Raw genomic sequence first — 22,673 nt, forward strand, 5'->3', positions numbered from 1 at the left:
AAAATTTCACAAACTATACCCGGGTCCACGTATTAATCAGACCTTCAGGTCCGGACCCGGGTCTTATTATTTGTCATCATACCTGAACCTTATAGGGTTTGGTCCGCGTAAACCGAACCTATTGACACCTGTCTGCCTAACCCCACCCCAGCTTGCCTTAAATAAATAAAAATCAAAAGACACACCCAAGGTATCGAGCCCTTGACCTTCTTCAGTTCAAAACGACTTAAGCCGATCCACCTAGCCAGGTGTGCAGAGCTATTGTGGGTAGTCTAGAAGTCACTTAATGGTGAAGAAAAAGGAGCAAGAGTGAAATCAAACTGTTGCTATTGATGAAGCTCATACGTTGGTCTTTATTCCTTTAAGAGGAAATGAAATTTAGAATAAAGGTGTCCCCAAGTGCTTTTCCTAACCAACTTGCGTAAAAAGTCTGCCGGTTTTAAAAAAATAAAGGTCGGCAAGTTTTGTCACTTATCAAGGAAAAGCTTTTAAAGGAGAACAATCATTTTTCCTCCTCAAGGCTTCCTCTCAATGTACAGTCATTCGGGTGAGTGGGGGCACATCACATGGTTAGTGACCCCTTTGGTGGGTGCCAATCCTTGCAATAGCATTCACCACAAACAGCAACAGAAGCAAAACCACCTTGGAAACAGAGACCTAGTCATGCTGGCTATGCCTGCGCATGCTTACTGTGGCTGTCCTAGAGATGTAAGCCTGTGGGGGCACCCTTTACCCCAAGGGAGTTGCCAAGCTTTGCCATATATAAGTTAACACAAGGGTTGTCGCCTGTGGGAATGGAACCCTGACCACCCACCTAGCGAACAAGCCCCCCTCCCACTTCCCTAAACCCCTTGGGGGGCCTAAACATTATGAATTTATGATGTGAAAGATCAGTTTTTATTCTTTTTTGGTATTGACTGAGAGATTGGATACTTGGTGAAATTTACATGGCAAGAAGAATACAAACAATTTAGAGCATTGCACTTGCCAGAAAGGACAAACATTGGTGAGCAGTATTACAACACCATTATGAAAGAAAAAACAAGTGCTTTTGTTGCATTCTTGTGGGCCAAGTGAATTGCTTGTTTAATGTTGTGTGGATGTATACATCGATCCTTATTTATGTACATTTAGATCTATTAGCTAAGATGCAAGCACTACATTTTATGTGGGTGGTGTTCATGGAGCAAAATTAGAGAAGGGTTGCAAATGGCATCTACATCATAGTCACAAATATCAGTCATTTTTTTTGAAAAATCTTGTGATTTTATTGCGAGTTGATATAATCCCCCCAAAAGGTGAATTTTTCAAAAAAATGCCTAATTTGAAAATATAGTTTTTCTATCGCAACATTATTGCATTATTAATGTGATATTTATATATTCATGCATTTTTTTTATTTTTATAATTTTTCTTAGCAAACAAATTGCTTCAATTAATAATGAGATTTTCCTTTGCCGAGAGAGTCCCAACAACTATGATCTACATCATGCGTTTGTGGGCCAAAACTATCCAGTCTGGCCAAATAAATCAGCCCAAAGCACTTCCAACCATTGCAGGAACCATAAAGTTAATCTGGGCTATGATTATTAATTTTGAACCGCAACCAACCTGCTATGACAGGCCACTTAAGGACTCCTACAACTTTTAAGCAAAATGAACATAAATTTTTTTTTTGATGACAAAGGAACCCTCACTGAGAACCGGGTCACTTAATGGGCTCGCCTCCCTGTGAGATAAATCTTAAATTGTAGACAAAGAGAAAAGGAAATTCGTGAGTTTTTTAATAATTAAAGAACTAAAAAGTTTCCATATGATTATTAGAGGAAGGAGCTGGACTTAAATTAACAAGCAAAACTTAAAGAATTTGTGTTTTCAAATAAGACAGAACCATAATAGGTTTAGGTTCAAATCCCATGGGCATCACCCCTTGTGCAAGCTGAAGCATGGTGACTCCCTGGGGGCAAGGGGTAAGCCCGGAGGTTTACGCTGCCAGGACAGTGATCTTAAGTACGACAGGCAGAGCCAGCACGGCTAGGTCTCTGATCCTGGGGGTGGTTTCTTTGTATAAATATAAAAAAAAAACAAGATGGAACCATAAAGTGACAGAAAATGAATGAATAATCAAATAATGCAAAGTATCATGAAGAAGAAAGGAATAAGATCTGATTCTTCTTAATGACAGGATTCTTTGTCCCTGGTGAGGCTAATATGGAAGCTTTATTGTGCAGATACCATGTGCAATTTTAAATTAGAGAAGGAAAACTAAATAATAAAAGCAAAATCTTAGGCCAGAATCAGAGCAAGTTATATGATCAGGGAAAGATACTTGATAAGGAATTACTAAATTTTAGTACGGATAAATCCACATTATTAAGCATATAAACCAGGGAGATTTTAAAAAGTTGATTTTATAAGATCATTTCAACCTGTTTAAGCATTTTCAATCTTCTGTTAAAGGAATTACATACTAATATGAATAAAAGTTCAATAAATGAGCAACTTAATAGCTTAAATATGAACTGCCCTCAGAATATTAAAAGAAAGAATCCACTGAGCTAATTTCAGATAGGGGATTGCCTCTCGAAAGGAAATTTCAGATGCATTGCAACTAATGCATTTAGAACATAAAGCTACTCATGTAATGTAAACATTTACTCTACAGAAGTAAATGGTCTGTGTTTTCATACCTCTAGAAAGAGTATCAGCTGACACTAATCTCCATCAAAATTCATGCATGAAATTGCTGCACATTAGAATAAAAATGATTAAAATTCATTTTGTCTTTTGAGCAATTTTCCAGATTTCCTGCACAATGGACCTTAAATTGCATAACAGCAATTCTGGGAAAAAATAGCACACAGGAAAGAAGCTAGCTACATAATGTAGTCCGCCGTTTGTGTTTCACTTTGTAAAGTTGACCTTAGCTTCAAAATTTAAATTTGAGATATATATCTTATAGATGCATTCATAAAATTTATTTAATTAAGAGAGAAGACTTGTAACTGTCCCAGATCCTTATGTTTTTCTTTTGAATCACATTACCATGTCAAACCAGAGAAAGTTTAAATTCTTCATAGCATAACTTCAATCAAACACTACTTCATTCTTATAATTATGACATCTCCCCTCTTGAAACCCATGGAGCTAAACATTGGGGAACATGATTTTTGAACAACACAATGTCACCGTACTCCCAAGCTTGAAATATTTGAAATTTATAGCAGAGTTCCCATCAACATTCTTATTGACAAGAAACAGAATCCTACACACCAATTGAAGTGTTGTTTCACTAGATGAATATACTATTTACTGTAAGAATTTCCATGACACTACCCTTGATAGCTGTGAATTGCAGGTTGCATCTGAAACCCAGAATTATGCACTTCCACATGAGATTGGTGAAGCATATTCCTCTGCAAATGTTGTGTGCTGAAATTGTTTCCATATGTACCAACTGCATAAGATGGAATGGAAAAGTTCCCCTGTGATGGGTACACGGTGGAATCCACACTGATTGCTCCTTCACTGGTATGACTTGGATCGAACAATACAGAGAATCCGTTAGGAGTGCTAGGTGTGAAACCTGAACCGGACTGAGCGGGAAGAACTGGAGATCGAGTGAGTGAAGCTAGCCTCTTATCTGACACATTAGCAGTGGTGATATCGTGTATGCTAGATCTTCTTTTATCTTTGCTCCCTGAACTTAGCCGGATGAAATATTTCTGAGCATGGCTGGCCACCTGTGTAGGAGTTTTTGTAACAACCAAGTTCCTAGAGATATTTCTCCAGTCCCCTTTTCCATATTTCTCAAGACCCAACAGAAACAGCCTGTGATTAACAGAAAAGAAGAGGATTAAATTATATCAAAACTCCGAAGATAAAGTTGTACCACTACTATAAGATGTATGCAGATTCTATTTCTTACAGAAGTATTCTTATGATTTGTCTTTCGTGATCTAAAATATCTTAAGCTATTTAACTGGATACAGTAAGCCAGTATTGAATTTCGGTAAGGTCGAAGAAAATAACAAGTTCCTTAAAGAAATCATGCAATCTTAACAAATTCAATGACAACCAACGTATTTTAGACACCTCCCATAAAGCTCCATCCAGTTCTTCATGATCACCAGTATTCTGTTTCTATATGGTGAAATCAATTTTGCAGTAAGATCAGAAATGCTTTGAACAAAAGTAAAAAGATCACTATGTGGACATAACCAAGGAATGATGTTAAATTATACTATTAGTATACGACCATATAAACCCATGCTTAGAAATATATGAAGTCAACCAATTAAATCTCTGAAACGGTTTCTATCTATTCTGCAACTTAAACATGAACAATGAGATAAAGGAAAAATTAAACAAAGAAAAGATTTATAGGAGCTACCTATGCTCTTCTTCAGTCCAAGGGACACCCTTTTTCCTCTCTTGCTCACAACCCTTCCCGCTACCCTTTTTCCAACAATTACCGAACTGCTTGAATCCGTCGAACCCGCAATCTTCTCCCAACTCCAGTGTGAATGATGAAGTGCTATAGCTTGGAAGATCAACCAATCCAGCTTCAATACAATTAACATCTGCTAAAAGAGCTTGGTAATGTTCATAGGCATCAGAAGCTGTCTTCCCAGGGATCATGGCCGCTATTTTCTGCCATCTGTCTGGTGTTTTGCTGTCATACAAGGCCAGAGCCTTCTCAAAGATTTTGTTCTCTGTTAGAGTCCAGGATGAACTGCGGCCATAATTGGAGGTAGATCCAAGGACTTTATCATGCTTCATCATCTGCTCGTAGGGCACCAAGTTTCCACCCATAATGTGTTTTTTCTGGGAAGATAAAACTTCAGCCATCTACTGAACCAGAACCAAACAGAACTTTTAGTTTTCTGGAGTTAGGAGGAAGAAAGGAAGAGCAAGTAACAGTACAAGAGAAGTCTAGGAGTCCAAAAGGAGGGTGATTCAGAAGAATAACTCCTTTTATAAAATCACTTGAAGAATCTTTTTCTTTTCTTCGTTTTCCAATCAAACAAGAGGACACAACTTTCTTGGTTGTGGTAAACTTGAAATATGAAGATCTTCCCCACTAATTATCGAAGGAACAAGCTTTCAGATCTGAAGGGTAAAAGGGAACCGAACTCAAGGAAGGTATTAAGATTTTTGGTGCCAATTAGAAGACTAGCAGAGAGAGAGACAGAGTTCAAGAAAAAGGTGGTGTACCCCTATTGGATACGTAAATTGGTGGTTCACTTCAAAATATGACAGGGCTGTGCATCCATCCATCCATCCATTTATATGAGTATTGGGCTATTTCACATGCATTAATATTAAATACATGCTCTAAACCCTACATCTCTCTCTCTCTCTCCCCACATCCCCAGTCTTCTTTCTCTCTCTACCCCCACATCCCCAGTCTTCTTTCTCTCTCTACCCCCACATCCCCAACTCTCTCTCGGCACCATCTATGTTCTGTCCTGATTTTTCGAAAAAAGGTCATGAAATTATGACCAAGTTACCCCCACAATAGAAAAAAAAAAAGATGAAAGCATTGGAAAAACAGTGAGGCTCATCGAAGTACTAGCTGTACAAGGGAGTGTGGAGTTGTGGTGGTGTCTTTTTGGGTTACAGGTAGTGTCAACTGGGTGGGTTTACCCGAACCAAACCCTATAAGGTCTGGGTACGGTGATAAATAAGAAGACCCCCCAGTGTAATTTGTGAAATTTTATACCAGACCCGGGCCCAACACGAGTTCTAATTAAGACCTACAAAATTTCAATGTAAAAATGATAAAAAATTATTACTGAGTACCGGGTCTGGTTCATGTAGTTTTTATTGGGACTGGGTATGGTTTCTCTTATGATGGATTTGTTTAGACCCAAGTTTGAACCCGATACCATACCCGAAAATCGGGCCAGGTCTGGTTCCACCTGAGTCCAAACCAAACCCGACCCTTTGACACCCCCTGGTTAGGGGGATTTACGGTTGTGTGTGAATGGCCCCATAAAAGTAGAGCTAGCTAGGCAGTCTCACACGGTATCATGCTTTCTACAAATCACGGCCGTCGGATGTGACTTAACGTTGGAGAACACACTCTACAATTGTTTGCAGGCCCACAAGGGCTCTGCACACCTGGCTAGGTGGTTTTGTTTGAGACATTCAGTTTGAAAGTAGTTTTGAGTTCGATGCTCGGGGTGTACGTGCAACTCTTGCTGAAAGAGCAAATCCAATTATAAAACTATCCCTGGTGGGTGGGGAGAGAGTACTAGTAGAGTTTTACACAATGAACATAGAAACAACATCATGATCAATGCAAACATACCGGATCCGGTACAGAAGTTTTATGATTTTTGGCTATTCCCACCTGATCTGGATCTGATTTTCCTATGTATTTAACCGATCCGGATCTGAGCCTATTGCATTGCTATCGTTAGTTGCAAGTCATTGCTACACTTCATGAACGTTTGGTAGGGGGGCTGGTCTTTGACTATGTGGTTTGTGGATTGAGCTTGACAAGCAAGAGGGCAGTCTATTTCCTTTCCTTTTTTTTAAACACTGGTTTGCAGTTGCACAACTCAGATGTGATAAATGATCATGATTTGGTATTACTAATCATTGAATACCAATAACTTGGACTACTTATATCAAATAAGTATCATTTATTGGTTGGTTATAAGGTCAAAAAGGGCATTCTAGACTTTCTCTACGACAATATGAGTAAAAATGACACTCGAAAGATGAAAAATAATGTTTCCGGTGGGGTGACTCCCTTTGTTCTTTATGCTATTCAGAAAAAGAAAAGGAGGAATGGCTTTAGATCTTTTATGCTTTTGTCTTGTCACATGAATTTATGATTAAACACCGTATATATGTAGAGAGAGAGAGAGAGAGCAAAATTTTATGATTAAAAAGTTAATATTTTTTACATCAAAAATATAATTCAAGATGTGATTCCTAACAAACAAACCAAGGTAAACACACGTATGAGGTCAGATTGAGCGGATACAACTTGCAATTATGATTTTTCAATTATATTCTACATACAAGAGATAGTAACAAGTATATATATATATATATATATATATATATATAAACTGTAACACTAGATAAATCTAAGCTCCAAAAACAAATTCTAACTGTTGGATCATGTTTGGCATATTTCATTTATTACTTTCAAGTGTTCAAGTTGACTCAGATATGATGTTTTATATCATTTTTAAACTACCCTTATTTTCGTGAATTGTCACTTGTGATTTTCACCTGTCTAAAAAATGAAATCTTATGAGGTATTTAACGTTATAAAACCTTCTCATATCTCGCTGGTTAGAATTGTCATTTGGTGACTAGATCCATACAAAAGTGTGTGTACCACGATAAGGTATCATCGTACAAAACCACCATATATTTTCCCTCACATGTATCATGACAGTACATTACATACTCATGTTTGTATGTATCTAGCCACCACATGGTAAATGTAACCTTGTAGATGTGTTTAGTATGATTTATTTAATATGTTAAATGTTTTTTTCATGTTTAACGCATCAGATTCACTTTTGAGATAGTGAAAAATCAATGGCTCAATTCATAAAAAAAATAAGGGTGGTTTTAGAAATGGTATAAAACATCTTATTTTAGTATTTGAAAATAGTAAATAGGGCCTACTGAACATCACCCAAAAGTTAGATTTGGCTTTTGGAGCTTAGATCCATGTAAATCTAGTGTGTACCACCCTAAGTTATGGTGACACAGTACTAGCATAGAAGCACCCTGTATACATATAAAGAGAGAGAAAGGTTATTTCATAACAGGACTCTTGCTTATCAATTTTTGGTTTTTTCATTGAAACTTATTTTCATTAGAAAACATGGCATGCATGCACGCATACAGACACATGCCCCGCATATACTAATTAATTTCGCTAATGATCATGTTCACAGTACATAATGTGGTTGCTGTGCACCTCTTTTTTGGCTAATCAGGCTAAGGCATGGGGGGAGGGATGATTAGGTAAAAAATGTAACGGTACACTTTGAGTATGCTGCTCCACCTGATCATCATCCATCTGTTGCGGGCCCCCACAGATGGCAGGCTGTATACCAAAAATTGGAGGTGATCGGGTACAGCAGCACACTAAAAATGTGCAATCACATCGAGTCATACATTAAATGTATTATAAATATAAAATATAATATATATTATTTATAAAAATATAATTATACATGTATTAACAAAATTATATGTTAAATATATGATAAAAATATAATATAATATAATATAACATATTGATAAAATACTATAAAATATAAATATATATATATATATTTTCATCAAGTTGACTAGGCCGAGTCACGAGTCACTCAAGGGTGAGTCGAGTGATATGAGCCACGGGGTTTTAAAACCATGGCTTCATTTCTCAACTTCTAATTTGTCAATTTTTTTCCATATTAACAATATGAACGACATGACATGGGTGACAAGATGGTGAGATCAATAAAACCCTATTAGTTAGTTTATATAATAATAAAAAATAAAACACAGTGTTGAGGGGGGGGGGAGCTGATGGAGTTTTATGCTATCAAGGCAGTGATCGTTCATCACGACTAGGACCCGATCCTGGACACATTTTTCTCTAGGGATGGAAATGGACTTGGGGAAATGGCCCCACCCTGTCCCGCCTCGCCCCGTTTGGACTGGAGATGGAGGACATAAAACGGGGATGAAAGTTAAAATCAAAACCCGTGCAGAGATGGAGGCGGGGATGGAATTATGCTTCCCTCTGCCCTGCCCCATTTTCATCCCGATCCCTGCCTTGCAGAGCTGTACCTGTGTTTTATGGGGCCTGAGGCGGAGGGAAAAAATGGGCCCCCTATTAATAGTAGGAGTTCGGGGGGGGGCAGCGCCTCCGAATTTTTTTTAAAGAATCAAAATAACAATAAAATTTGCTTTCACATTAAATAAATATAATATTCCAAATATTTATATTATATTAAATAAAAATATATAAAATATTTATATAAAATACCTAAACAATACTCATTGGCCTTAAAAATGGGCCCCTAAAAATTTTTTGGGCCCAGAGGCCCTGAGGCCCAAGCCTCATTGGCCTCTTTACAGGTCCGGCTCTGCTGCCTTGCCCCGCCCCATGCTGTCCCCCATCATTCTTTAGGGATGGCAATGGACCGAGGGAAAACGGGGCTCCACCCTGCCTCACCCTGGACCGGGGATAGAAGACATGAAACAGAGATGAAAATCCAGGCAGGGGTGGAGGGCAGGATTTTGAGACGGGGCGGGGTTGGAGACCTCGTCTCCCGCCCTGGTCTGGTCCACTGCCATCCCTATTTTTCTTCATGTAATAAATGATAAAAAAAGGGCAATATACGTATAGGGCTATGAGATTATTCAACTTGACTCAGCTGTGGTAGGACTTGGATCAACCATAACTCGAGCTAATGAGTGAATCAATTATTCCAGTATTTGACTAACTGGGTGTAGAGAGAGAGAGAGAGGGGGGGTTAGGAATAAGAACAAGTCTAATAGAGGCTACATAAATATTAGGTGTCAATTGTATATTATGCATGAGGTTTGCTTTACATTTATGGAAAGGCATCTCCTCTCCTCTGTCCACATTGTTCAAATTTAGACTTCCAATTTGAGGTGCCCACAAGGGCTTGGCTTTGGTAGGCGTCAGCTGTGAACGTCCCCAAGTTGATGTGACAGGTCACGAATTCGAAGACATTCTTTGCCGCAGGGTCGAAGCTGGGCGTAAGGATGCACAACGAGCCAAACTAGCTGGGGGTTGACCCGTTTAAGCTCGGCTCGAGCCAATCAGTGAAAGTAATTGAGCCATGTTTTTTCACAAGTCCAGGCTCAATCTACATAAACAAGCCAAGCTTGATCAAGCCACTAAACTTGATGAAGCTGGAAAAGCTTGATTAGGTTGGTAAACGTAATATACGTAAAATATGTTTTTCAAAGTATAAACAAAAGTTAATGTTTCATTTTCGAGTTTTATTGGAAAGGTCACATTATGGAATATGCTGCCGGTACAACTTTTTGCAATTTTAAACTCAGGTAAAGGTGAGGTCGGCTTGAGCTTAGAACTGAGCCGAGTCTGAAGAAGGTTGTTCCAGCTTGGCTCTGAGCTCGAGCCAAACTTGATCAAGGGTTTTTCTAAGTGAGCCAAGTTTGAATAGCCTAGGCTTGTTCGAACTCGCCTGGTGTGCACTCCTAGCTAGGTGTACTCTATGGTGGCTAGGGGGCATCTCAAGGCTTTACAAACGAAAGGCTAGACAATGTGCGGCTGGTAGGGGGTTACCTTTGTTGGGTTTCCCTCTTTTGTGGGATCCATTGGTTCGATGCACATTCAGTATCGCTGCAGAATTCCAAGCACAACGTCTGATCTTCTTGAGAACGATTTTCGTATTCGCTGGATAGTGATTTGTAGAAGTCCTCTCAGCTGAATGACGATTCAGCTATTTAGAGCTTGAAGATCAACGATTTGTCGATAACAATTTGTGGTGAGTGCCTTCAGTTGCATAGCGATTTGTGGTTAGCATTATATGTTTCAACCAGACACTACAAGAAAAATGTTAATTAGCACCGAAAATTTGAGACGAATTTTTTTCGTCACAAATTTGCGACAGATTAGCTAGAGAAAACTAGCTGTTGCCAAAATTGAAATTCGTGACGAAATTAGCGACATACAATTTTCGTCACAAAATCCATCTTTAATTAGCGACAGATTCACAAATTTTTTTTTGTCCCAAAATTTGTCGTAAAATAGGCACAAATTAGCGATGAAATTTTTATTTCACCAATACGTTGGAAAGTAGCGACGAAAATTGTCCGTCACTAATTCGCGATATAAAATACCTCATTTAGGGCATGATCTCTCCCTCTTCCCTCCTCCCCCCTCCTTTCTCCTCGTAACCTCCACACCAAATGCATCGACGGGCATGTCTCTCTCTCTGTGTGCAAGGGCTCCGCTGGAGTGGCGGCACCACCGCCTCCGGTGCCAAGAGGTGGCATCCCTTAGATAGCACAACAGGTGGCTCCTCCTCCTCGTCTGCCGCTGACCACAGTGACTCTGCCGCCCCTCGGCCCCTCCCTTCACGTCTAGAGCTCCTTTGTAAGGGCATTTCAATGCCCCTCCACGTCCAATTAGTTCACTATAAAAGAGGAACCATCGCCCGATCGAAACTCGGAGAGAACAAGTCACAAAGAGAGAGAGGGAGGAAGAAGATAAGAGGGTAGGGAGAGGAGGTGATTGAGAGCTCATTGTGTGGCTCTGAGATGTCGTCGAAGGAGGAGATGATGATGATCAGGGAGATCATCGACTCGTCGAAGCCTCAGATCAAAGAGGGTGACTCTTTCTATCTCATTACCCTAAGACAATCCCTCTCTCTTTCCCTTGTTTTCTCTCTGTATCGATTCTACTTCTGTATGCCCTAATTGGTTCTCAAGTTGGAAACATAGAGGAAAAGATGTTTGGATCCTTAAATTGTTTAGTTTTTCAGTAAGTACATGTGTTTTTTTTAATTTGATCTGCAATGCGTGGTAGCTTGTACAAATCGTCTCTTTCAACGATTTTTTATTTATTCATTTTTGGAGGCATTGAATGTGTTTGTAATATCTTGTTATTAAACACTACGAATGGTTGGTTTACTGCTAACATGCTCACACACAACAAAAGGTTGGTTTACTGTGAAAGGAAAATAGTCATTGATTAACCAAACTTGATCAATGGAAAGTTTGGGCATCGGGGACGACTATTTCCTCAGCTGACTAAGTGTCGGATGCCACTTCATCTATGCTGAAAAGTATGTATATCTTGTGAGTATGTCTTCGTGTTTATCACTTTATATGTATGTATATATTTATGGGATTATTTTTGGTGCTATTAATTCAACCATACATCTGGAGGCCTCGCTATTGTTTCTAATCTTTGCATTTCTTGCAAATTGATCTCCATAGTGATTTTAGGACAATTTGGATGTGGGTTTGGTTCAAGCAAGGTGGTCATTTGTGAACAAGGATGAGAATCTGTTAACCTATGTAAGTTAACATTCTTGTCTAACAAGGATGATAATTTGGATGTGATTGTCCATATTATGTGATAAACTATCTTGTTCTTTACATTCTGATAATATTTCTGAAAGTATTATTATCTTGTCTAACTATGTAAGTTGACCATGCAAGGGAGGTGGATTTATATCTTTGGAAAATTTATTGTTCTTTGCAAAGAATTATTCGGTGTATTTCTTGTAGACTTTTTTTTTTCTTCATCAATTCCATACAACTCCCTTATTATGCACAATTGTGTATGTGCATACCTGCATGCATCTACTTTTTTTTTTTTTAAATCCAAGTACCTTAATATATACTTGAAAATTACAAGTTTTTGATTTTTTAGAAACCTTTTTGCATCTTTTGCTTGTGAATTTACCTAGGTTGTAAAACTAGCTGCTTAGCTTTGTAATCAGTGGTCAATAGACAATTTCCTTAGCTTGTTTTTCCTAATGCTACGGTTCCTTTGAAGTCATCTTCATTTAATTTTATCTTTATTAGTGATGTATTTGGCAATAGGAGCTAGTGCTACAAAAGTTGTTCAAAATTTTGTGACTGAGCTCGAACTCAATACAAGGCAAGCATGGCGGACTGGGCTTAAGACAATCTCAAGCTCAAGCCTGAATAACCTAAGGATTGGCTTGGCTTAAGGTGGTTCCTCTAGTTGGAACTCCTCAGGTATGATCTATTTGAAGCCACTTCTATACTTTTAGATATAGAGTAGGTTTGAGGGGTAAGCCCTCAAAGTTTTACGCTGCCAGGACAGGGACTGTAAAAATGGCAGGCCGAGCCAACAGGACTGGCTCTCTGATCCAGGGGTCGTTTCTTCGAGTAAAAAAATAAAAAAAAGATATATAGTAGGTTTTCATTTGTGAATGATTAGAGCAGTGAATGCCAAATAACAAAGCAACATTATGGAGACTGAGCCAACAAGATCTATCACTCTTGATGGAAAGAAAAATCTACTAATGATGCTAGTTCCTTGAATTTGCATTTATTTTACATTTTATGAACCAAAGTCTTTCTTTTTTTATTTTTGTGTTGAGTTTTGTGGTGGTAGGTAAGGGGTGTCAAAGGGGTAAAATGGATGAGTATGCATCAGTTTTTGCTTCTATTATTTTCATCAACTTCATTTTCTACAAGATTGCATTTTTATCTTATTAAATTTTGAAAGGCACATTTACTCATTGAAAGTAGTTCCTTGAATTGATATTGCATTTTATAGACAAAAAGAGGGCATTTTGACTTGTGGGGACATGCCTGGTGGTGGGGGAGGGGGTGGGAATGCACAAATGTGGGTAAATGGATGATTGCATTTCTTATTTGTATGCTTCTCCTTTCAACTCCATTTCTGGAGGATTGCATTTGTCTATTGTATTAAATTTTTATTAGTCACCTTAAGCAATGATTCTGGACATAGGTAAAGGATCATAAGTTAAAATCAATTTGAAATGACCACAAAGTTGCTTTAAAAAATTCATGGCGTGTATGTCTCAGCTTGAGGCGCGTCTCGCCTTGGGGTTCCTTTTTTTAAAAGTTTTTTTTTTAAATTTGGTGATAGATAATATCCGTCGCTAACATTTAGCGATGATTTTTCAAGGTTTTGTGATGGATTATATTCTGTCACTATTGTAGCGACGGATTAGTGACGGAATATAATCCATTGCAAACCTAAACCCATGCTTATTTAGTGACGGATTAGCGACGAACATTATCCGTCTCTAATCCATCATAAATTAGCGACAAATTGATGGCAAATAAATTCTGTCGCATTTTAGCGACTAGGATTATACGATGGACGCTATCCATCGCTAATCCGTTGCTAAACATGTTAGCAATGAATTTTGCAATGGATTAGCCATGGATAGCGTCTATCGCTAATATGCATTTTTCTTGTAGTGGGATGACGATTTGTGGTATCGCTGGATAGCGATTTGTGGTATCGCTGGATAGCGATTTGTGACAAGGTACTTCAGGCGCATCGTAAGTTATACAAGACGTTTAGTCTTCCACATTAAATGCGGGTCTCGTCCTCTATTTAAGGGATGGATGAGAGAGAGATCTGTGTGTGTATAACGCAGCAGAGCAAAAAGCAGAAGAGAGAAAAACTCTTTTAGGGCACCGAAAGTGTATGGAGAGAACAAAGCAAGAAGTGTTGTTGCACTTCTTTTAGGACAACTTCGTGGAGCTGGTTCTTCAGATCATTCATTCTTTGTTCTTTGTTCTTCAGTGGGGTATATCCTCTTTATTCATTTCGTTACACCTTTGTGTGTCTGTAAAGCTTATATTTTTTGGCCACTTTGTAATATTTGTTTGGAGATAGTGGAAGATGCTGACCTATCGGTCGTCGTGGGCGTACCTCATCTTGATGAAACCACGTAAATCTTTGTGTGTTTTTGTTTTCGTTGTTGGTTTGGTTTGGTTTTATTTCTTTCACTGTCATTGCTTTATTGTTTCCATTGATTCACACTTGTGAGGAGACTCGATACGTCCGTTTTAACCCCAACATCTGGTATCAAAGCTTTGGTTCTTATTTTTGTGTGTGAAGTCATAGAGAACAACGTCGATCATATGATTAGTTTGAATGACACAAACTAGATGACCTGAAAAACTAAAATGGAAGACCTCTTAGTTTGTAAAAATTTGGATGAACTCATTGAGGGTGTCAGCGGCAAACCAGAAGAGATGAAAGATGACGAATGAAGAAAGCTAGACCGAAAGGCAATTAGTTTCATTTGGCAATGGATAGATGATAGTGTCTTTCATCATGTATCCACAGAAACTTCAACGCATGATCTTTGGACCAAACTAAAAAGCCTTTACGACAGAAAAATGGTTGTGAATAAGGCTTTTCTATTTCGAAAGCTTGTAAACCTCAAGTATAAAGAGAGCAGCTCTATCACAAAGTATTTAAATGAGATCAAAAGCATTGTGAATCAGTTGACCACAATGAAAATCACTTTTGATGATGAGTTGCAAGCCTTGTTGCTTTTTAGTTCCCTTCCTGAGAGTTGGGAAACCTTGGTGGTCATAGTCAGTAACTCTGCACCTGATAGAACGGTAGCGATGAGCCAAGTTACCAGCAGTCTGTTGAATGAAGAGACCAGGAGAAAGTCATCAGATCCTTCTACCTCTGAGGCACTTGCAATTGAAAACCGGGGGAGAAGTTGGTGTAAGAGCAATGCTTCGCACTACCGTGGCAAATCCAGAGGCCACTCACTCTCGAGCTCAAAGAAAGATGTCGAGTGTTATTATTGCCACAAAAAGGGGCATATGAAGCGGGAGTGCAGGAAGCTTAAGTTCAAAGAGTAGAGTAAAGAGAAAAGATCAGAAGAAAAACAGAGTGCCACAGCCGCAGTCACAGATAGAGAGCTCATGGTTATCTATGATGGTACTAGCATCAATCTGATCGGTCAAGAGACTGATTGGGTAATTGACTCTGGAGCTTCATTTCATGTTACCTCGCGGGCTAATTTCTTCACTTCTTACTCGTAAGGTAATTTCGGTAATGTCCGAATGAGAAATGAAGATGTGTCAAAAATTGTTGACATAAGAGACATTTGTTTAAAAATAAGCGTTGGTTGCAAATTGTTGCTGAAAGATATGAGACATGTACCAAACATCCGACTGAATTTGATCTCTGTCGAAAAGTTAGATGATGAGAGCTACAACAACACTTTCAGTGATGGAAGGTGAAAGTTAGTCAAAGGCTCCTTGGTGGTAGCTAGAGGAACAAATACATGTTCCCTTTACACTTTATAAGCGAAGATCTGCAAGAGTCTTGTGAATACTATGGAGAATGACTCATCCACAGAGTTATGGCATAGAAGGCTCAGGCATATGAGCGAGAAAAGACTGCAAGTCCTAGTTAAGAAAGAGCTCCTGGCGGGTGGAACAGGTACATCTTTGGAATCTTGTATTCAATGCTTCCATGGTAAACAAAATAGAGTTTCCTTCCATAGAAGCATTGCATCTAGAAAATCTCATGTTCTAGATCTTATACATTTTGATGTCTGCGGACCTTTGAAGGTCAAAACACTTGGTGGTGCATTGTACTTTGTGACTTTCATAGATGATCACTCTAGGAAAGTTTGAGCTTATACACTAAGAACTAAATACCAAGTGCTAGATGTATTCAAACATTTTCAGGCCATGGCTTAAAGAGAAACTGGTAGGCAGTTAAAGTGTGTTCGCTCAGATAATGGTGGCGAATACATTGGGCTATTTGATCAGTATTGCACCAATCATGACATCAAGCATGAAAGGACTCTGAGAATGACACCTCAACAGAATGGGGTTGCTGAGAGAATGAATCACACCATTCTTGAGAGAGTCAGATGTTTGCTGTCATACTCTAAATTGCCAAGATCTTTCTGGGGTGAGGCAATGAGGACATCAGTTGATCTTATTAAGCTGTCTTCTTCTATTCCCTTGAAGGGAGATGTTCTAAAGAAAGTTTGTACATGGAAAGAACCTTCCTATGAACACTTAAGAGTGTTCGGCTGCAGAGCATTTGTTCATATTCCGAAGGAAGAGAGGTCCAAGCTTGATCCAAAAGCCAAACAATGCATATTCTTTGGCTATGGACATGAAGAATTTGGATACAGACTGTATGACCCTGATGATAAGAAGGTGGTCAGAATTCGAGATGTTGTCATCTTGAAAGATCAGACCATTGAAGATATTGGAGAGACTGAGCCATCAAAGCCCAGTACATGTGATCTTGTTGATATAGATCTCCTTGATACACTGACTGTTTATGATTTTGTAAAGGAGATGCCATCTCTTCATGATGACGCAGAGCAAGGAAGTGCTGAGACAAAGATTAAGGAGGAGCCAACACCCCAAGAGCCACTTTCTCAGACTCCTGTAAGGAAGTCCACTAGAGAAAAATAGCCATCCAGAAAGTACTCATCAAATGAGTATGTGTTGATGACATATCAAGGTTAGCCAGAAACTTTTCAAGAAGTTTTGGAGAATAAAAATGAATCTGAGTGGTTCAAGGCCATGAAAGATGAGATGAATTCATTGCATGAGAATCACACCTTTGATCTGGTAAAACCACCTAAAGGGAAGAAGGTGTTGAAGAACAAGTGGGTCTTCAGGCAGAAGACTGATGGGAATGACTCTCAACCCAGATTCAAGGCACGACTTGTCATGAAGGGTTTTGCTCAAAAAAAGAAAGTTGACTTTGATGAGATCTTCTCACCAGTTGTGAAGATGTCCTCCATTCAAACTGTGCTTGGTATAACTGTAAGCATGAACTTAGAAGTTGAACAGCTTGATATGAAGACTGCATTTCTACATGGTGACTTGAAAGAATAAATTTATATAAAACAACCTGAGAGCTTCATTGACAAGGGCAAAGAGCACCTAGTCTGCAAGCTAAAGAAGATCTTGTATGGATTAAAGCAAGCACCAAGGCAGTGGTATAAGAAATTTGATTCCTTTATGACTAAGCATGGATATTCAAGAACCTTCACAAACCATTATGTGTTTGTAAAGAAATTTTTAGATGGTAATTTTACTATTCTTTTGCTTTATGTGGATGATATGCTGATTGTGGAAAAAAACATCAGCAGAATAAACAAGTTAAAGTTGGAGTTGAGTAAGACCTTTGCCATGAAGGATTTAGGTCTAGCAAAGAAGATTCTTGAGATGAGAATCATTTGTGACAGATTTGGCTATCGAAAAAAAAAGTATATCAGAAAGGTTCTTGAGAGGTTCAACATAGACAAAACAAAGTCTGTTAATTGTCCACTTGCAAGCCATTTCAAACTTAGCTCAAGTCATTGTCCTGTAAATGATGAAAAAGGAATTGAGATGCAGAAAATTCCCTATGCTTTGGCAGTAGGTTTGTTGATGTATGCTATGGTCTGTACTCGACCAGACATAGCTCATGCTGTTGGAGTTGTTAGTCGATTTCTGTCAAATCTAGGGAAGGAACACTGGGCAACAATGAAATGGATTCTGAGGTATCTTCAGGGCACTTTGAAGTTGAGTATGTGCTTTGAAAAGGGTGAACCTATTCTTGATGGGTTCACAGATTCTGACATGACTGGTGATGTAGATAGTAGAAAGTCTACTTCTGGGTATTTGATTACTTTTGCAGGAGTAGTTGCATGGCAGAAGAAATTGCATAAATGTGTAGCTCTCTTCTCTACAGAAGCTGAGTTCATCGCCATTACAGAAGCCAGTAAGGAATTGCTGTGGGTGAAGAAATTCTTGCAAGAGTTGGGCTTGAAGCAAGAAGAATATGTTCTTCACTGTGATAGCTAGAGTACGATTCACTTGAGTAAGAATTCCTCATTTCATTCAAGATCAAAACATATCGATGTTCGATACCACTGGATTCGAGATGTCTTGAATAAAAAAATGCTGCAATTAAAGAAAGTACATACTGATTACAATACATCAGATATATTGACCAAGTCATTGCCCAAGGACAAGTATGAGAAGTGTCGATTCCTAGCAAGAATAGAAGAAGCTTCCACATAAGTCGAGAAGGGGGGGAATTATTGGGTTTCCCTCCTTTGTGAGATCCATTGGTTTGATGCACATTTAGTATCGCTACAGAATTTCAAGCACGACGCCTGATCTTCTTGAGGATGATTTTCGTATTTGCTGGATAGCGATTTGTAGAAGCACTCTCAGCTGAATGACGATTCAGTTGTTCAGAGCTTGAGGATCAGCGATTTATCGATAACGATTTATGGTGAGTGCCTTCAGTTGCATAGCGATTTGTGGTTAGCATTATATGTGCTTCAATCAGATGATGATTTGTGGTATCGCTGGATAGTGATTTGTGATAAGGCGCTTCAGGCGCATCATAAGTTATGCAAGACATTTAGTCTTCTGCATTAAATGCGAGTCTCGTCCTCTATTTAAGGGATGAATGAGAGAGAGATATGTGTGTATAACGCAACAGAGCAAAAAGTAGAAGACAGAGAAAAACACTTTCAGGGCACCGAAAGGGTGTTGAGAGAGCAAAGCAAGAAGTGTTGTTGCACTTCTTTCAGGATAGCTTCGTGGAGCTGGTTCTTCAGATCATTCGTTCTTTGTTCTTCATTCTTCAGTGAGGTATATCCTCTTTGTTCGTTTCGTTACACCTTTGTGTGTTTGTAAGTCTTATGTTTTTTGGCCACTTTGTAATCTTTGTTTGAAGATAGTGGAAGGTGTTGACCTATCAGTCGCCGTGAACGTACCTCATCTTGAGGGAACTACGTAAATTTTTGTGTGTTTTTGTTTCCGCTGTTGGTTTGGTTTGGTTTTATTTCTTCTATTGTCATTGTTTTATTGTTTTCATTGATTCACACTTGTGGGGAGACCCGGTACGTCCGTTTTAACCCAACACCCTTGGCCTATTCACACAAAAAAAAAGATATTGCACCAAAGCTTTGCAAGGAAAGATAAATTTTTAAGATATGTATTTCATAAATATCACAATGAATGACAGCCAAATTCTTGTGAGAAATTAAGAAGTTTCATACATTTTTACTGATAGAGTATCTGCATAAATAAATATATAAAAACATATATTTGAAAAAGGAAATACAAATTAGAAAATAAAATCGTTGGTTTTTCTTGTTAAATAGCCAATATATCAGCCTATATTTTTGTGTAAATTATCATTTTTATGTAAAATGCTAATTTTTTTTATTTAGTTACACGGAGAAACCCAATATTTCAGCGGATATTTTTCTTACTATTTTCAACTTGAACTACAGGTCATATGCAACTCTTGGGTGCAACCCTACATTGGAGTAGCTCTTCAGCCATTTTTTTTTTGAATAATCCAAGGGAGACATCCTTCCCCGATCCTCCAAATGTTGACCATACATTGGCTGACCTCAAGTGGTAAAACCCTTGCCCACCGAAAAGTACACTCAATTTCGATCTTGCGGCAAGGAACACTACTCGTGGGTTTTGAACTTGTGACATCCCGTCAACTTGGTGACATTCACAAGTTGCCCCTACCAGATGAGACCGACATTCATATGAAATGCAACGAGTTGCATGCATGCATACATACACACATCTATGTGAAGCCAAAGACATGAAATCTTTATTGGATGCTTGGCACTGACATGTATGCTCATGCATGCGTGCAGGGACGCACTAGAACGCACCCATGCGCACACCCATAGTGCACAAGCATGCACCCACCAAGATGCAGCCCCACACAACTTATCATATATATGAATCATTGAAATGGGTGCGCCTTTTGCAAATACATGAATCTTGAAATATTGAATTCATCCTTTGGGGTGGGGACCCACCTATGGCAATGGATGCCATCTGACCCCATTTGGCAAGTGGGCCCCATCTCAAATTTCCAAAGGGATGCACACTTCTCAAAACAAGTGTTATGACCGTTTTGGATTTGAAAAAAAAAATGACCAGTTCTGTCCCCTTGGCTTTTGATGTAGTTGGCAGACAAACCTGGATATAAAATATTGCCACAGATGAAATTCCCAAGGTTCCTAGACAAAAAAAAGCTGGTCCCAGGATCCACTGATACTTGATTCAGGCCCATCAGGCCATTACTGGTCAAGGTCATGCTGGTCCCCAGGTCATGGGATCCAAGAAAATCCTCCAGCCTGGTATGCTGGCCTTTAATTCTTTTAGGATTCAGGCTACTAAGTTCCCTTTGATTCCGTCTTATTTGGAGACAACTCTTTGTTCATGCAGAAGTAGGGGATATATATATATATATATATATATATATATATATATATATATATATATATATATATATATATATATATATATATATATATATATATATATATAGAGAGAGAGAGAGAGAGAGAGAGAGAGAGAGAGATGAAAACCTACTAAATGAAACATGGTAGTGGATTTTCGGTATTTTTTTCAAAATTCTGAACCCATAAATGTGTTCAACACAATTGATTTACTAGAAACCGATACTTGGATCATTCATTTTAGATAGAAAAAACAGTATTTGGAGCCTAAAAAATTTATGAAAATTGTAGGCTGTGAATTTTGAAACCTTATCAAAACCTATCCATGCATCCAAATAAAATGTTTCAATAACAAGCATACAGATCACATATGCACGGTCCGAATTTCAAAATTCAATAGCGTGTTTCATTTAGTAAGTTTTGTATTTTGTAGGTTTTCATTTTTCTATATATATATATATATATATATATATATATATATATAGATAGATAGATAGATAGATATAGAGAAAGAGAGAGAGAGAGAATGTTGAATGAAATATGCTAAATAAGTTTTTCAGGTTTTTTTGTTTTATGTTTAAATTTTATAAGGATTAGCTCTTGAAGTGTTTTGTTATGATACATGGGTAGGTTTTTATAAGGTTTGAAAAATTGACTGCTCTACAATCGTCCAATCGTCGCTTTTTTTTTCACTGAAAAAACATGATCCGGGTGACAATTCCTAGTAAATCTATCATGCTGAACACATTTATGGGGGTAGAATTGCTGACAAAAGCACAACAAAACCCGAAAAACCCATTTAGATTGGTATTATTTATTTCTGTTTGCCACTTTCCAAACAGGCCCTAAGGAGATTAAAAAAACATGAGGCTCAAAAGGAGTCTTTGTGGGACATGAGAGTCAATAAAGCGTTCCGAAAGCCCTGATAAGATTCAGCTAGGCACAGGCAAGTATGTAACACTGCCTTGTTTGGGGGGAATTAATGCCACATTTAGCTATGATAATTCCCTCTACAATGTGTCCAGCTTTTATCTATCCAAACATGACATTTCAATTCAAAGAAACACTCTGGTTCTGAACCACAAGCAATGATACAACTCAGCCAAGCTGCACTAGGAACAGGTCAGACTAAATCAGATCTAAGCTAGACAAGAACCATTTTTTTTTAACAAAATGACCTTATTTTATACACTTTTTTTGGGCTAATGATGAGCGGTCCATAATCAACATTCATGGGGGCAGCTCTTGCTCACCATGTTCATAAATCAGGCCATCTAACCATGTTTTTGGTCCACATTTCACAATCCCTATGCAAAATTGTGGTGCCACTTGAATACTTGAATTAAGTAAGAGGTTTGGTGACTATTTTAAATTTCTATTATGCAACCTTTTCATGGGTGTTTAAATACTGAAACTGAAGCAAAGGTTATTGATCTAGTGGTGAGTGGACAAACTACTCTATCAGTGATCTTGCAATTTCCACCGTCCATCTATGACAATAGTTGCATCTCATATCTCTAGGACCTTTGGCTTTCAAAACAGCTGAATATATAGGTAGGGGGGGTCCCCCTACTCAAGAAATATGCAGTATGGTGTGTGAAACCATGCGCTGTCAATTTTTTGTTTTGAAAAAATGGAATCCGTTGACCAATTGATTGAAGCTGATGCTTTGTACTGCATGTCCAATACCATAACAAAAGCATCTTTACGTCGCGCGCGCACACACACACACACACACACACACATATATATATATATATATATACCCCAATAAAAACCCTATCAAACCTCCTGTGTTATTTTCAAAATTCTGACCTTTTTCAAAATTCTGACTTAACAGATGTGTTCAGCATGATTGATTTACTATAAATCAATAATTGGATCATGAATTTTGGATAGAAAAAA

General features: G+C 38.3%; 1 protein-coding gene across 1 annotated transcript; it reads right to left on the bottom strand.

Annotated features, from left to right (window-relative positions):
- Positions 1–3,077: 3,077 nt before the first annotated feature.
- LOC149839994 (transcription factor DIVARICATA-like) lies at positions 3,078–5,021 on the bottom strand. The gene is made up of 3 exons (XM_090004309.1): positions 4,973–5,021; positions 4,394–4,854; positions 3,078–3,831 (listed from the first exon to the last, which is right to left on the bottom strand). Exons 2-3 carry the CDS (start codon positions 4,849–4,851, stop codon positions 3,333–3,335), a joined length of 957 nt encoding a protein of 318 aa, XP_089860435.1. The 5' UTR covers positions 4,852–4,854; positions 4,973–5,021; the 3' UTR covers positions 3,078–3,332.
- Between the last annotated feature and the right edge of the window lie 17,652 nt (positions 5,022–22,673).

This window comes from Nuphar pumila, chromosome 4, assembly GCF_984573655.1.
Source record: "Nuphar pumila chromosome 4, dmNupPumi1.hap1.1, whole genome shotgun sequence".
Classification (NCBI taxonomy): Eukaryota; Viridiplantae; Streptophyta; class Magnoliopsida; order Nymphaeales; family Nymphaeaceae; genus Nuphar; species Nuphar pumila.